Raw genomic sequence first — 17,804 nt, forward strand, 5'->3', positions numbered from 1 at the left:
TAAAGCTGGATTGCAAAAAAACTTGTGTGTGTGTGTGTGTGTGTGTGTGTGAACTAAAGAGATCCACTATGCTAACTATCATGGTTAGGAAAGGAGGAAAACAAATCACTATATTCCCCATCATGCAATGCTGCTTTTTCTATGTCTCATAACACTTGCTTTTATAAAATGCTTTAAAAGTAGCCAAATGTGGATATGGAACTGGACGATTGGCATACCGTGCATTACAGGCAACATATGGGCTTTACAATGACTAGAACATTTTAGGCATAAAATAAATGAAAAGCGGGGGTAACACTGCGTACATATAGCCCTCCCCAGACCCCACAATGGCGAGAGCCTCGTGCACGGGGCCGCCCATTCATTTTAGGCATAAACATTTTTATGCAATTTCATGTATCATAGTCAACTTTCAAATGTACCAATCATTGATTGATAAATTAGAGACTTCATTACTTTTAGGCATAAAAATTATTATGCAATTTCATGTAACATAGTCAGCTTTCAAATGTACCAATCATTGATTGATAAATTAATTTCAAGGAAAATGAGATTTAATGATATGCACGTTGACATATTTTCAAAAATTGCAATCAATAGTTATTACAACCTTACACCAATAAAAAAAGATATCACAAACTTATGCTAGTAATGGAAAAGAATATCCGAACTATTTTACCATTAATGGTGGGTAAATGGTTTGTAAAACTACTTTATGTTAAAACTTATTAAAATAATTTTTTTTATTTTGTTTAAATCCCTTATAAAGACTGAATCATCCTTTTTTTTATTTTCATAACTAAATAAAACCAAGAGTTTGATTGACAATACCAGTCCAAATTAATTTGGACAGGCATCACCCACAACAGCCATGGCAAACACATTGGATAACCAGAAACCTTAATCTGGCCCAATAAAACATCATACTATTGATCTAAGTCTCATTGTAATGTCCTTTTTTTGTGAAGAATGACCAAATGTGAGCCAGGGCTGTCACCCTCACATCTTTTAGAAGCATAGGGGGAAGGGGCCTTATGTGCTCAAAAGGGCATAAACGGACGCAGACCCCAATAAGGGTTTGAAGAAGGGAAAGGGCCACATGAAAAAAAAAATATTTGGGTTTTCCTCTATCTCTCTATCTTCTGTAGGATTGTGAGAGAGGGTTGCTCCCTTCTTCGTCCACCTCAATATCCTAGAGACAAGGTTGATCCTTACTATTGCTGGGGTTTTCAAGGGTCAATTCCTTGGTGCCCATCTCGTGTGAGGATTCCTCTTGCACTTCATCTTCTATTCTTTGTTGGCAAAGCTTCTTCTCAGCATATTAGTATGTGGGAAGGGAGTTTATAGTTTATCAGTACAGAGCAAAGCTTCTTCTCAGCATATCAGCTCGTGGGACGAGATTTCATCACAAATCTGTCTATGGGAAAAGAGTGCTTAACAAATCAGTTTGTAGTAGAGGCATCTCTAGTGTGGGTTGGTGTGTAATAGCCACTTTTCTTCTATTTATGAAATCCTTGCAAGGTGCATTATGTTAGGATTTTTGAACTGAATATTAGAAATATGTTCCAATTATTTCAGATCTGTATTTGTCATTTTCTCAATTTAAAAAAGCTCTTTTTGAGCCATTTGTACTCCATTTACAGTTTTTCTTGCTCTGGCTTTTGTTTGGAACTCACTTAACTCTCTTGCTTGTTGAAGATGTGCATTTTCAATTTGGGTTATTAAAGTTTAGATTAGGTTATTACAGTGGTATCAAAGCGTTGATCTTGCTATCATGGGAGGAACATGGATGCCGCATTACAACCATAAGTACAACACAAGAAGGAATAAACGCAATCCAAGTTTAGAGCTCCAACTGGGAGAGATTCTGGCTCAAGTTGTTGGGGAATTTGAGGCAAAAACTCTAGGCAGCACTTTGGCCGAAGAGAAGTTAGATGCTAAGTTATAATTACTGGCCCAGATTAGAGAAATCCAATCAGGGTGGAAATCTCCAGCCACAACAAAATCAATGTAGCTCTAGTTTGTTAGCGAAATTGCAGCAAAAAATCTAGGCAACATTATGGCCAAAGAAAACTTAGATGCTACATTAGAAATAGAATTATTGGCCCAGATAGAGGAGAAGCCCGATCAAGGCCCCAACCACAAAAAACTAAGGAGGACCTTTGAATAGGGTTTCTTCTCAAGATCAAGGGAGAAAGAGGTCTGTTCGGTACACCCATTGGCCATTGGCGCACAAAACCCATGATTTTGTATTGGCAGATTTCTAGTGCACATCAGGTGTTCGACGAATTGGTTACTCTATTCACGGACTATCAAGAAAAATCTGAAGTTTTCCAGAATGCAGTTGGTTACCTTCTAAAGATATTTAGAAATTTTGGTAAAAAACATGGAAAGAAACAGCAGTATGGTGAAAAAGAAATATTATAGCAAAGAATGCATGTGCCGGTGTTTGACAGGGGATATGGCATGTCAGCTAGAGCATGACTGCAGAAATTATAGACCTATTACAAATAGCCCCATGGAAAAAGAGGATACAATTCAGTATGCAACCCTATAATTGGATGTTGTTGCGTACGATCAGTGGTTACACGGGCTTACCAGAAAAGGCCATGGTGAGGTTTGCACCTTTGATGAATTCAGTCAAAGAGTCTACGACCAATTCGAGAGAAGTGATAAGAATTCTTCAGATATCTGGCCATTTCAAGTAAAGGGTCACAGTGGCGGCATATGTAGAGAAATTTCTGAAAATTTCAGTTATGGTAACGAAAATTTCAGAGAAGAGAATCACATTCCTCTTATTGAAGGTTTGATAGAGCCCTCAAGGGATATAGTAAAAGTCTTTGAGCCTGTTATTTGGATAAGAAAGAGGAGGAAGAAAGAAGAGTGAGGGAGACGATGATGAGTCTCTACTAAGGAACTCCCCATGTAATATGATGTATACATAGAGTGCCAAAGCGAGGGTTACATTGTACAAAGACTATACTACCCTTCAACATACGTAAAGAAAAAAATACCCTTCAACTCTCCCTCTCATGTTGGAGTGTATTTACCATTCAACTCTAGCTTGTTACAAAGAATACTATAATACCCTTCAACACCAATAAACTATAATACTCATATAATATCATACACAATACAGCTCGTTACAACACTCCCCCTCAAGCTGGTGTGGGGAATACATAGTTAAAAGCATAACAAAAAAAGGCAACGAAGTGGCCATCCCGGCGAAATCAACGGCCACAGTGAGTACAATGGCGAGATCAACAGCCACCAAAAATAACGGTCTCCAAAAAACAAACGGCTCCCCTTGAATCAGCACTACTGCGAGAGCAATCACCACAAAGCCTCCCCTGAATCAAAGTAATGGCCAACGAATCTGCATATCAAAAACGATCGAATGGAGGCGCATTGGCAGAGAAACAGCAACGAACCACCAAAAATAAGCTCACCAAAGGCGCGCATAATGAACAACGACACGAGGAGACATCAGCACATCGCCAATAGAAGAAAAACCTCAACCACCAGAAAGGTGAGAGGAACCAACAAATAGGGCGATAGAAAATCAGCCCACAACAATTATCAACAACTAACCAACAAGGCGCACAACGACCAACCAACGACGGCCAAACAGTACGTCGCCTAGGGAAACAACCAACCAACGACGGCAAACAGCACTTCGCCTGGAGAAACAACTAACCAATGACGACAGACAGCACTTCGCTTGGAGAAACCAACTAACAGCGCGAAATACCAACCAACCAACCAACAAACCAAAGACGGGAACCACACAACATTCTAATTGTTAAAGTACAAAAGATAATAACGCCTTTCTCCAGCAGCTTAAGCTTTTGGAGAAGTTAGAAAGTTAACATGGTATTAGAGCCAAAGGTCTCGAGTTCAAACCTCCCGGATAGCAAAAATCCACATGCGATGGTCGGCCCAAAGTGGGACCACATGTGCCACGTGTTTGCCAAGTGGGCCACACGTGCGGCGGAGTGTTAAAGTATAAAAGATAAATAACGCCTTTCTCCAACAGCTTAAGCATTTGGAGAAGTTGGTAAGTTAACACTAACAAAGAGGGTGATACTGCATCAGCCCGGAGCCTCCAACACACAACATTCCATCCTTGGAACTACATTAGGATTAATGCCCTTCAACTTGCAGAAAGAATAATTTCAAGGCACCACATCTCTCTCAAACATTTCATCAAACACTTGGCGTACACCTTTGATATCAACACAAACGCCATGGAACACAACCTAACAAAGAAAGGGATCATAAGATTAGGATGGAGTGGAGGGGAGGGGGTTCCAAAACAATAGGAAAGGGAGGATTTAACCCATAAGGAGGGGGTGTTGGGATGACTACCAAGATTTCTGCTTCAATTGCAATGACTCCCAGTGATGGAGTAACTCCGAGCTCCCTCGGATAGCGCGAAGACTTCCAACTTCTCCGATTAAGGTTATCTCCCTCAGGTGAAAGAAAAGAATTTGCCGCAGTTGACTTCCATCCCTCCACTCCGGTTGGGGATTCCTCTGCATCCTGAAATTTCAAACTCTTCTCTACCACAGATCCCCACCCACCTTTTATATTTAAAGAATATCAGAGAATGAAGAAGAAACCTATTCGATTCTTGTCCCTGGAAGCCAAACGTAGGCGGAGATAACGGTCTGGATTCACCCGAAGTCTGTTCGACGCCTTCGGCCTGAACTTGATGTTTGCTAAAGAAAAGCCCACAAAGGACTCCCAAAGCCCAACTACCAGACGAGGCGCAAAACATTGAGCCATCTACAAGCCTAGATCCCGGACGTCCAATATGCGTTGATGGGTCTTGGCTAGGGACAGGTTGAATGATGGGGCCCACAAGTTGCAAAGGCACACCACTGCACAACATTTGTATCTGATAACTTGCATCATACGATACTTTCTCCGGCAAAGCCCAAGATTTGACAGATAAAAGAGGGATTCAGCCATCCGTACAACACTTCCTGCATCTTCACTCCACATACAACAGGTGTCCTATTTGAAAGTGACATCTCCAATAATGTGGGACAACTGATTGAAGGAGGGGCGACATTTGAAATTTGAGAATTTGCGCTATCCCGAGGCTCTGTTCTATCTTGCACCTCACTTCTAACCTGCCCCATCGAGTGCAACAGATTTCCGAATGAACTCACAAAAGATGGTGGCGACACAAAAGATGGATTTTAGGGCAGGGAGGGGGTAAGGAATCGGTGATGATTTTTTGGGTTTTTTTTTAGGGGGTGCATGTTAGATGTGTAGGAAGGAAATAGGACGATGATAATGAGATGAGTTTTGGAGTTTTGGAGTATGGAGGTGGGAAGCTATAGGGTGAATGAAAATGATGGGAAAAATGAAAGGGAATGAGGTCTGGTAAGATGGGAGAAAAGGGATCGAATAGAAAGATGAGGAATTAGAGATGACAGATGAGATCTTGCTCCTTCCTTTTCAAAATGAAAGAGAAGAGATTTCTCTTTCTTATCTTCCAATCTCCAGTGAGAAAGCTCGAGCAAGAGATCCCTTCTTCCTTCTCTTGTCTAAAAACTAGCAAGTGGATTTTGTGCAAATGGGTTATGGGATGGATGCGCTAATGTGCAAGGGGGGTGGGTCCAGAGAGAGGAGATTGAGAGAGACCGAGAGAGAATGTGAGAGAGAAATCAGGGAATTGTGCAATGAGCAAATGGAGCGATTGGCTCTGATACCATGTTATTTGGATAAGTAAGAGGAGGAAGAAAGAAGAGTGAGGGAGAAAATGATGAGTCTCCACTAAGGAGCTCCCATGTAATATGATGTATATATAGAGTGCCCAAGCTAGGTTTACATTGTACAAAGACTATAATACCCTTCAACATACGTAAAAACCAAAATACCACTCAACAGAGCCTCCAACATTACAAGACGACATTCTTCGGCTTTGAACTCGGAATCCTCGGCAAACCCCATGAAAACATTTTTGGCTTCGCCACCATCAAAATCCAACCCAACAGAGCCACTTCAAAGAAGGTTTCCTCTTCAAAGAAATGCCCCCCACCTCCCACACACACACACACACACACACACACGAACATGAAGAGTAATCAGTTCAGATCAGGAACATAACGAGCTAATGTGAAATAAGTTATGTTTCCATTGCAAAATGCCTTAGGACCCAAGCCACCGGCGTCAAGGGCCAAATTTATTACATTAGAGGCGATGTCTGATAAGAAGTCTAGCAATGAGCATAAGTTTGCAGAGGAGCATGAAGAGGGCAACCAATCACAAGAAACTCAAGGAATCCCAAGCTCAGGTACATTAGATACACTAAATAGTGCAAAAACAATTTCACTATTAAAGTGCCGGAAATAGTGTTGGGAGAGAAGATGATAGTAATTATTGATGGTGGAGAAGATACTCAAAGGCTATGACTTGGCCGACACTTCGAATTTATTGCCGACTCACGTGTCCTGCCGTGTCCGACACGACATGCGTGTCCACACATGTCGACACTCCTTTGGACACTTTTACTTGTATTGCTGGAAGTGTTTGACTTAATGTGGGTGTGTGAACATGTTTTTGTACCGTGTCCAGTGAGAATTCTGTTTTTTATTGAATATTATGTTTACCTCATTTAAACAACTCGTATCCATGTCCAAACTAGACACTCGAATCCATATCCACAAATCATGATAACATATACTTTCTATTTTAGCCGTGTCCTCGTTTCTAAAGTTTGAGGGTTTGCCGTGTCCGACACTCCGTGTCCGTGTCCACAAATCATAGCTCAAAGGGGATGAGCACTTGATACATTTAGACCCCATCTTGAGCACTTTAAAGCACTCACAGAATTGGACCCTGAATACCACCTTGACTAAAGTTCTTTAGGGCAATCAATCTTGAGAGGGTAGGACTTGTAATGTCCCTTTTGTGAAGAATGGAAAAATGTGGACCAGGGTGGTAAGTTGTCACCCTCACATCTTGTAGAAGCATATGGGGGAGGGGTCTTATGTGTTCCAAAAGACTTAAGTGGAGGATGTGGGCCCCACTCTTGTTTTTATAAGGGTTTGAAGAAGGCAATGGACAACATGAAAAAATATTTGGGATGTCTCATATCTTGTGCACAGCTGCGAGAAATGACTGCTCCCTTCTCCTGCGTTCACCCCCATACCTGAGACAAGGCTAATTATTGCTCTTGCTAGGGTTTTCAAGGGCCAATCCCTTGGTCTCATCTCATGTGAGGATTCTTCCTTCACTTCATCTTCTATTCTACATTGGCAAAGCTTCTTCTCAGCATATCAGTCCATGCGAAGGGAATTTATGACTTATCAATTCATTGGAAAGCTTTTGTCAGCGTATCAGTTCATGGTAAGAGATTTCATCAGCACATTTGCCAATGGAAATAGAGTTCCTTACAATTAATTTGTGGTAGAGGCATCCGCAGCATAGATTAGTGTGGATTGAACACTTTTCTTCTATTTTCAAAATCCATGAAAGTGTATCACGTTACAAGGTAGTTCGGGTCTGTATTTGTCATTTTCTCAGTTCCAAAAGCTATCTTTAAGCTATTTGTACCAAGGAAGCAGGATTCGTTCCCTGGACTGATATGCTGACAGAAGCTTTCCAACGAATCGCGATTCCCCGAAACCCAGATCCGATTCGGGAATCGATTCGAATCCGCGAAAATTGGGAATCAGGGTTCGGATTCGTCGGAACCCCGATTCCCAATTTTTAGAACCGTGATTCCCAGGCGATTCCCCGCAATTCCCCGGCGAATCCCCGGCGACTCCCCGGCGACTCTCCGGCAAACCGACGATTCCCACTCCCAACCATCCCCGGAGCCTTCGATTCCGGCTTTCGAATCCCAAATCGAATCCCGCTTTCGATTCCCACCCTGGCAACCTTGATTTGTACTCCATTTACATTTTTTTCCTTGTTCTCGCTTTGCTTTGAAACTCGTTTTTGGAAAACATCCACCCTTGCTTTTAGAAGTTGGGCATTTTAAGTTTGGGTTATTACAGTCACAGACATACAATTCATATTGGGTTATTACGTCCTTGCTAAACAAGGATCCCATCCATTAGATGGAATGCAAAAATCAACGGTTAAGCTCTTCTTTAAAATACCCAAAAGAGGGTGCAAGGGGCTAGGATCATTTGATCATGATAGGACTCACACCAATGGATGGATTCATGCTTTTAAAGAAGAAAGATCAACAGATCTGATCATCTGCCATCCCTATACTAGTGGCATTGAGCGATAGCTGTCTATGGTTATACAAAATCTTATAACATTCCATGTTGTTAATGATTTGCAGCTAACTTGCATCTGATTCAAATGACTGCTCACTTTGAATAATGGAGAGCAAGGGAAAGTAGTTATTTAGAGGAAGGTGGATATTCGCAACGGTAAAAGGGGTTTCAAACCTAGAGGCAAATGGAACAAACAAAGGTCTACGACAGATATTTGATTGTAAAATATGACAGAGTCCAGCGCTGTTATCCCATCAAAATTTGTTCTAAGCCAAAGGGTTGGTGTCATGGTGAAGGCCTATGCATTAAAGAGTTCCCCAATGGGATGACTGAATATGGTAAGGAACTAAGGATGAAGATGTTATCCACTGAAAATTGAAGACAAGAGTTCACTATGGGCATTTCACGTTGCTGAATAGGATGAGTCACCCTTCTGCCTAGCTTTAAACGTTGGTCATATTTCTTGAATTTCTTCACCCCTTGCATTTACTTGATGATTGCGTTTTTACCATGGTATAAGAATACCACATGTATAAGTAAAATGTTAGACAACTTAACTAGCCATAACTTAGAAGACAGAATTTTATAATTTCTTGATTATAGAAAATATGCAACACTGACAAGCAAAAGCATAATTGTAAATTAGAAGAACTGGCATAGGTTTGAAAGTTGAAACATGGTAGTTATTTTGAACAACAATATCTATGCAATATCTAGTATCAGAGCAATGAATATGGTCTATTGGACATCTTACACAAGTATTCAAGTATCATAGCTAAACACATGTAAGGACCACTAAAACACGGAAGGTGATCGGGCCCATTGATCTGGTTGGGCACCAAGAACCAGTCTATTGGTTCCAACCCCACCATGATCGAATGATCATAGCCCTCGATAAAAATGCATTTTTGCAGTTATCCAAGGAAGAGCTTAGCTATTGATTTGTGTGGCCCTTTATCTAATGGGTGTGATTTTCATTCAACATAAGACCATCAATGGTATTACTTGTAGCATCCACTACTTTTGCTTTCCCCTTGTTTTTCTAGGATTTGGTTTCTCAGACAATATTCACTTCCCTCAACGTATCTCTTACTTTTTTGCTAGGTAAGGTGGGATTGAAACTCAGAAGGGTGGAAGAACATAGTCTTTACGAATTGAGCTAGTGGCAACATCTCTCTTACTTGTCCAGGAAGAAATATCATTGCCGCTACTTTTTTGGATAGGTATAATTTTTTTCAGTGCTACATCATTTTTATTTCAAGAAAACAAGAAATATCAGAGTTTTATTGCAACTTGTGCTCCATCCTTGTAAGCTTTTTTTTTATTTTTTTAGAATACAACAAGTATTCTGACAAAAATGCAACTCATAAAGTTGAATATATATATATATATATATATATATATATATATATATATATATATATATATATTCAACTACATGAAACAGATAAAATATATGCCATTCAAAAACGACAAAATATACATATATATAGAGAGAGAATTCTTGTAACCAATTTGATTTTCTTTTAAGTGGTTGCCATCATTTGGTTTAAATCAATCATAAAAAAAGAATAATATTTTAGCCATTTTAAATTCGATGATCCTGAGATTGCCAATTGTTCAAGTGCAAAGGGCCATGTCTGTCTTAATGGACATACAGGCCCAATTGGGGGGCATTTGTTGACGTGCCCAATTTCCCAAAGAAGGTTTGGAAATGGCCGGATTAGCAGGAGGGAGAGTGGCCCCACCCTGAAACAAAGGTGTACGTACATAAATAAAGCTGGTTATATCTGTCTCCTTCCCATCTATCTTGATTGGGGAGCAATTGAGGCTCTTACGAAAGCCCTGCTTGCCATTTTCTATTTTGAGGGATCCCTCATATTGATGATTCTAGGCTTATCGGACTTGTAACAGACGGCTAGGAACAGACCAAGCGGGAAAGAAAGAGCCTTCACCACTTGAGCCGCATGCAGGTGAACTCACACGTGCAGTTCTTGGGGGGAGCTTGTAGGAGTCAAACCATTCCAACAGTGTACATTTGGACCTCAATATGAAATCCTATTTTCTCGCAAGACCCATCCAGATAAAGACAAACTCCAGATATTTCTTCAAAGTCATATCCTTGCATTGACCCTTTCCTGAACCAAAACTGGGGAGGGGGGAGGTGAGTGTCTATTGAAAATGAACCTAGTTCGCTGTGGCAATCCATTTGACATGGCATAACATAAGCTACCATTGGGCTAGCCATAAGCTATGGCAGCTCAAAATCGCACCACACAGGGGCCCGCCCTGCAAGGCCAGAGTGGGCTCGACGATCAACCTCAATTCGGATGATGTTAGGGGTGTTTCGCTTTTGCCGATAAAGGAATCCTAGTCATTTAAATTATAAAAAGTAGGAAACATTAATCATTTGATCCCATGTAAGGAAATCCAAGTCATTTAAATTATAAAATGGTAGGAAACATTAATCATTTGATACCATATATTTTTCAACATTCCGGAAGGCCAAAGCATTTTGGTCATTTAATATAAAACCTTAACACTTAAAACTATAGGGTAATTTAAATATAACAAGAAAAGCTGAATTAAGTATGCAGAACAAAATTCTCTTGCATTTCAAAATGTAAAACTGATTCAATGGAAAGATCTCATGAAGAAATTTACAATGAAAGCTATTTTATGCTACTTCAGCAACTTTCCTTTTCGGGACTTGTAACATTGATATTTCTAGATTTATATAAGGAAGCCCAAAATTCCCTTACAAAATCAAAGCCTTTAAAAAGAGGTAGGGCTAAAATAGAGCTTTTAAAAAGTTCAAGTTCAATTTGAAATTAGCAATCCCATGAGTAGCTGAAAATGGTCAGAAATTGGTACTGTTTCAAAGCTTTATTCTAGAGTTTTTGGAAACAAAATTGAGCCCCCATCTTGTGTGAAGTTTTCAATGTCATGAGTAATCCATTGCATGTACTTGTTACTATAAATCATGGTTTTAAATTTCAGCAAAATACCGAAATTTCAGATTTCGGCCGAAATTATAAGATTTTCACTGAAATTTCCACCAAAACTGAAATTGCCACTGAAATTTCAGTTTCGGCCGGCTGAGGCTGAAACCAAAATTTCAATCCTTGCTGTGAATTAGCTATGATTTGTGGACACGGACACAAGTGTCGCGGATCGACAAGGACACAAAATGTCGGACACGGCAAACCCCCAAAATTTAAAATCGGGGACAAGGCTACAAAATAGAAAGTAAATATAATCTTGATTTGTGTATACAGATTTGTGTGCAGAGTTTCGACACGAATATAGGGTGTCTGACATGGCTAATCCCTAAAAATCTAGAAATAGTGGCACGTCCATACACGACTTACATATAAAATTACGTACACTTCTTACAGAAATTTAAAAGTGTCAAAAAGAGTGTCGACATGTGTGGACACGGGTATCATGTCGGACACGACACGACACGTGTGTCAACAATAAATTCAAAGTGTCGGCCAAATCATAGTGAATTAGCCAATAGTGCATATCTACTTATGTACGTAAATCATTCGTGGAGCCCATCATATTGGAAACATTGTGTTTGTCAATCACCTGTGCCTTTTCTCTAGTTTACACTTAAAAAAATATATCAGAGCAATAAAAAGGATGCACTTCCATCCCATAGCAGTTACCTCTGGATTGGTTGAATTGATAATATCAAATATTGGATGACCAATTGGTATAATGTCTGGGAAAAACATCCACGGAACCCGTTGACTTATAGTTAACATCAACTCCAGTGGAATCTCCATAATAATCTGCAATTTCGGTTTGGAACTAATCAACATCATTATAACTTGCAACAAGAGCAAACAAGCATACTGCTTCAGGAATGTATCATGCAAGGACAGGGTGGTAGAAAAACCAAATATACAAAGAAGAATCCGGGACAAAGTGCATGTGACAAGTTACAAACTGAAAAAAGAAAAAAAGAAATTAACAGATAAATGGCATCGAGTGAGACTTCAAACAAAACAACATGTAAACGAAATGGGTCTTCAATTGACCTATGACTCCAACCATTTAAAAGAAAATTTAATCTATGACTTCTATGTGCAGCCATGATAACAATGTTTACAAGGAGTTCAAAAGTCACATCTATCAATGTTTCCGTATGATTCTAATTATGTAGTGAACATGTACTTTTGAAGTCAACATGTAATTTTTTATCACATTCTATCACGTACAGCGCTCGGCCAATGAGCAGATAAGCTTGACACGAACAGGGGCAGCATTTGTTTCTGATTACTTTGGGTGGTCTTCCTATTGCACATAGATGCTTTTATTGGTTTTGTTTGGGTTGTTTGTAGCGCCTGTAGAACCACATCGATCCTCGCTTTAGATGTATCGTTTGGTTAATGAAACCTTATGTTTGGAGGTTCTGAATGTAATTGCTAGCTTAGCAAATACCAGAGAAGAGTTTTGGGGGATAGGTAAGTTGGATAGTTGCCATAGGGGGAAGTGAGTGTGAGAAGAAATACAGGAAGAGAATGCAAGAAGCGAAGGATCTAGAAAAGAGTAAATGAGGGAAGCGAAAAGCTCTAAAGAAAGTAAAGAGAAAATACGGGAAGTGTCATTGTAAGCCAACATTAAGCATGTATTAAGCCTCATTGGAAGCCAACAAGTACATAGAAAGAATCTAATGCAGATGAAAATCATAAAGTGGGGACAAGATGTCTCAATACATACAAGTAAGATGCTATACAGCAAAACTATTCCTCAGAGAGAGGCGAGTGATTCTGTACAAGATACATTGATTTCCATCAAATTTACGCCCTCTTTGCCCGGTATATCCACCGTGCAATTTGCAGTTCTCCTCCGATGAATAAGTTGAGGGCAAAGACGCCTAACAAGATCCCGAATTTTGTCTAGAATCTGTTCTTGATAATCGATCTCCTTTCTCTGTCTTGCATCCCTCTGGGAATCCGTTTCCCTTAATTCCCAGAGTGTTTGGCTACACGTGTTTTGTTCATGACCTTACCCCGGGATTAGATAAGCTGGAACTGCGAGCGATTAAATATAGTTTTCTAGGCTATTCACGCACTCAGAAGGGCTACAGGTGTTATAGTCCTCAACTTCATCGTGCTTATGTCTCTGCTGATGTTTCATTTTTTGAGGATAAGCCCTATTTTACTAGACCTATTTCTTCTCTGGTTCCTGACCCAGAGGTTCCGTTGCCGTTGCCGTTGCCTGTCCCGTTACCTGTCTCAGTACCGATTTCGTCATCTGTAGATTCCCTTAAACCTCTGCAGGTTTATTCTCGTCGTCATCGCCATCCTGCTTCTCAAGATGCCCCTTCATGTCCTCCAGCCTCATCACAGCTCGCTAGCCTACCTAATGCTTCTGAGGTAAGTAATTTTCCTGTTGAAGCTCCGATTGCCTCTCGTACGCGTTCTCTATGACTCATCATCCTATCTCTAATGTGGTTTCTTATGCTCATGTTTCACCCTTGTACAATTCCGTTCTGTCATCTCTCTCTTTTGTTTCTCTTCCTCCCCCTGTTGTCGAGGCTTTGGCTCATCCAGGTTGGCGATCGGCAATGGAAGTAGAGATGTGTGCTATGAAAGAGAATCACACGTGGCAGTTGGTCTCTCTTCCTCCGGGTGCTCAGGTGGTGGGCTGTAAGTGGGTCTTCACAATGAAATATTTACCTGATGGGACGGTAGAAAGGCTGAAGGCTCGATTGGTTGCCAAAGGGTATACACAGACATATGGCATTGATTATGTTGAGACATTTTCTCCTGTGGCCAAGATTCCTTCTATCAGAGTTCTGATATCCCTTGCAGTCAACAGGTCGTGGCCTCTCCATCAGTTAGATGTCAAGAATGCATTCTTGCATGGTGATCTGCATTAAGAGGTATATATGAAGCAACCTCCTGGCTTCATTGCTCAGGGGGAGATGCAGAATGTTGTATGTAAGTTACACAAGGCGATATATGGTCTAAAACAATCTCCTCATGCTTGGTTTGGAAGATTTAGTGAGGCGGTGATACGATTTGGAATGAAACAATGTGCTGTAGATCACTTTCAGCTCTAAGGGCAAAGATCGTCGGATTTTTCTGATTGTGTATGTTGATGATATCATAATTACAGGAAGTGACAGTGTGGGTATACAGAGGCTGAAGAAGTTCCTTCAGAAGGAATTCTGCACCAAAGACCTTGGTCGTTTGAGATACTTTCTAGGGATAGAGGTAGCATATTCACGTATAGGGCTATCTTTATCACAAAGAAAGTATGCACTAGATATATTGGAGGAGACTGGCCTTCTGGGAGCAAAGCCAGCTGAGACTCCCATGGACCGGAATGTCAAGCTCTCACCTGATCAGGGGGAGTTACTAAAGGATCCAGGCCGATACAGACGTTTAGTTGGGAGATTGATTTATCTCACTGTCACACGTCCGGATATCGCTTATGCAGCTGGCGTGGTAAGTCAGTATATGAGTGCACCACGGACATCTCATTGGTCGGCGGTCATTCAAGTAGTGAAATATCTGAAGAAAGCTCCTGGTAGAGGACTCCTCTTCAGAAAGCATAGTCACATGAAGATTGAGGGATACTCTTATGCAAATTGGGCAGGCTCTCCTGCAGACAGGAGGTCCACAAATGGTTACTGTACTTTTGTTGGGGGTAATTTAGTGTCTTGGAAAAGCAAGAAACAGGAAGTTGTATTAAGGTCAAGTGCAGAGGCTGAGTACAGAGCCATGGCATATACAGGTTGTGAGCTGATCTGGTTGAGGTCATTCTTGTCAGAGATTGGGTTACCTGACTCGTCGCCTGCGTCTCTCCACTGTGACAATAAGTCTGCCATTCATATCGCCATGAACCCAGTCTTTCACGAGAGGACAAAACATATAGAGGTGGATTGTCACTTTATTCGTCATCGGATTCAAGAAGGGCAGATTTGCAGTGTGTTTACAAGATCACAAGATCAAATGATCAAATAGCGGATATGTTTACAAAACCATTGAGTAGGGTTCGATTAAGTGATTTATGTAACAAGCTGGGAATGTATGATATACATTCTCCAGCTTGAGGGGGAGTGTTAGATATCGTAGTATATGTGCGCACCCTCTTTATGGGGGGATTTATGTCCTTGCATGTATCTGAGCTACATATATATAAATAAATATGTGCGTGAGGGAGAACTCTCTAATTCACGATTTCTCCCCAAAACCTTCTTCTCTTCTCTCCTTTACATGTTCAATGTAGCAGTAACAGGAACTAAAGCAACTTTCCCAACAATCAGCACCTTGGCCTATTTCCCAACCACTTGAAGATTTTCCATTGATGTTGCCACTGGTCCGTGACGTAGATTGGGCCAAGCCTTGGTGTGACGTCAACATTGATCAAAGGCAAAGATTTGGCTAGGCATGATTTAGAGATGGAGAACCTATGGTGTATCTTGGATATGGAAGCTGTGATGTGGTTTTGTAGTGGTAGATGTGTGTAATTGTATGTTTACATGTGTAAATGTGTGAGTGAGCCATAAATGTGTGTAGATCACTAATGTGTGGGCCACTTAAAGGGGCCGGTATGTCTATAAATAGGGGGTTTGGTTATAGATTAGAGTAGTTTTGAAAATGTAATTTTTGGAGACTTGGAGTTTGTAGGGATCTTGGAGGTGTTCCAAGGGAAGAGAAGGAGGTTTCATCCGTTAGAGATTTGCACCGTCATGAATTGATGTGCATTTCTTCTTCGGATTGTCGGTTCTTCTTGTCGAGTGCAAGATCCGACACCTTCACATTGAGTAAATCTTCTCGAGTGCAAGATCGCTTGAAGAGTTGTAACTTTCCCTTTCCTATCTAGGAAATTCTATCCATTTTCTTTGCATAATCCTTTTTTACTTTCTTTCTTAGATCATATGAATTTCTATTTTGCTCTTTAATTTCTACTTATAGATCTCTTTTTCCATTCCTAGTTTGGTGAGAAATAAATTCCATACTTAATTTGGAAACCAGTCCCTAATTTTATTTTATTTTGCAAAATCAGTCCACTTTGCCCAAGAAGTCGCATTTGAAACCCAAGCAGGAGAAATCGTAAACCCTTCCTCAGCCGCTCTACGTCAAAATGGTATCAGAGCAGGTTTGCAAGAACTCCTATGTTTTTGCAGTTCCTAGCTGTGCCAACTTCTCTCAAGAATGTCAAGAAACAAATCAAAGAATGCATTGATTTATGTACTTCTGCTTCTGAGACCTGCATCCCTTCGGTGAAATTTGTTTGGAATTTCAGCACCTATGTCCCGTGGATCTGGTCAAACTGAGAGGAGCAAGGTACGGGTGCCTTTAGCAAAATTCTTTCAATGAGCTTGATTTCGATTCATTATTCTCTCCGCTGGAAGACTTTCATCGGTTGCAAGACGTCTGTAAGCAGACCTAGAACACTGAAATTCTCTATTCCAAATATTATCTGAGTGGCATACTTGAAGCTGAATTTGCTGAATTTCGTGACACTTCAACTCCTAGCCAAGAACGACCTTGGGCATGAGAATTCATCATTTGTCCTCTATGATAAAGCCTTCAATTAGCTCCATAGAGCAGTAGGACATTTGACATCTGAATCGGTGCTCAAGAATGCTTCTCTGAAGATGATTTCGGGAATTGCAGATTAGGTATTTGAGTAAATTCCTCAACCAGTCCTTGGATACCACTATTTCCTCATTCCTGAATTAAGGAGATCAACCAATTTTCTCTATTTGGAGTCTAATTTCTGGTCTAAAGAGACCTTATTTTCTAGTGAGTAGGCTGCTAATGGAAGATGCAATTTGTGGATAAACACAAAACAACTATGGAAGGAGTTAAATGATTAAGGAGTCATTTGGTTCAATTCCTGTGCAAAATGATGGCCTCGTTTCAGCCTCTAAACATGAAATCTATGAGTTTCCTTTTTACAGAATCTCAGACATTATGACTCCTGAGTAATGATCCTCTTCGGATGAATCTAAGCCCTCAATCTTGAGTGTAACATCATCAGCCCTTGAAGCTCTTGCTACATTGGAGTGTCATGTTGTTGTACATGCAGGACACTTATTTCTGTTGTAGAACCGAGACTTGCATTTGACTTTCATTGAGGTTCCTCTATACCAGCAGCTCATACAATGGAAATTTGAATGAAGGTTTTCATACAAGAAATATGTTCTGAAGGTTATGTTTTAGCATAGGGATATGACTGTTGCTTGCTTTTTCATTCACAATCCACTCTGGTTATGTCTAAGAGCAGACTAGAAGCAAAGAATTTACTGATCATCAAGAGTATTAGATGCATCAAGCCTTGGAACTCTTTATGCAGTAAGCCAACTTCTGCCCTGTAGTAGCTCGAAGAAATGCCTGAATTTAAGGTCTCTAAAATCCTACCAAACTAAGACAGTTGCAAGGGATATTGAATAGCTGAAATCATGTTGGATGTTCTGTGTTAACCCGCAATCAAAGCTGATCATCTTAGCCAATTGAACTATATAGCAGAGTGCTACTTGGGGTTCAACATGAAGGCAACCAAGCTGAAATTTAGCACCCAAAGCAT

General features: G+C 40.5%; 1 protein-coding gene across 3 annotated transcripts in view; it reads right to left on the reverse strand.

Annotated features, from left to right (window-relative positions):
- Positions 1-17,804, reverse strand: part of PTAC14 (plastid transcriptionally active 14) — a 75,204-nt gene that overhangs the window by 45,716 nt on the left and 11,684 nt on the right. For all 3 annotated transcript variants that reach the window (XM_077364639.1, XM_077364633.1, XM_077364626.1), the window contains exon 3: positions 11,921-12,046. In XM_077364639.1, the coding sequence (XP_077220754.1) occupies positions 11,921-12,046 (126 nt within the window). The remainder of the gene's footprint in view (positions 1-11,920; positions 12,047-17,804) is intronic.

Source organism: Tasmannia lanceolata, unplaced genomic scaffold (assembly GCF_043159265.1).
Source record: "Tasmannia lanceolata isolate RefF3 unplaced genomic scaffold, GAP_Taslan_0.1 ptg000003l, whole genome shotgun sequence".
In the NCBI taxonomy this organism is placed as follows: domain Eukaryota; kingdom Viridiplantae; phylum Streptophyta; class Magnoliopsida; order Canellales; family Winteraceae; genus Tasmannia; species Tasmannia lanceolata.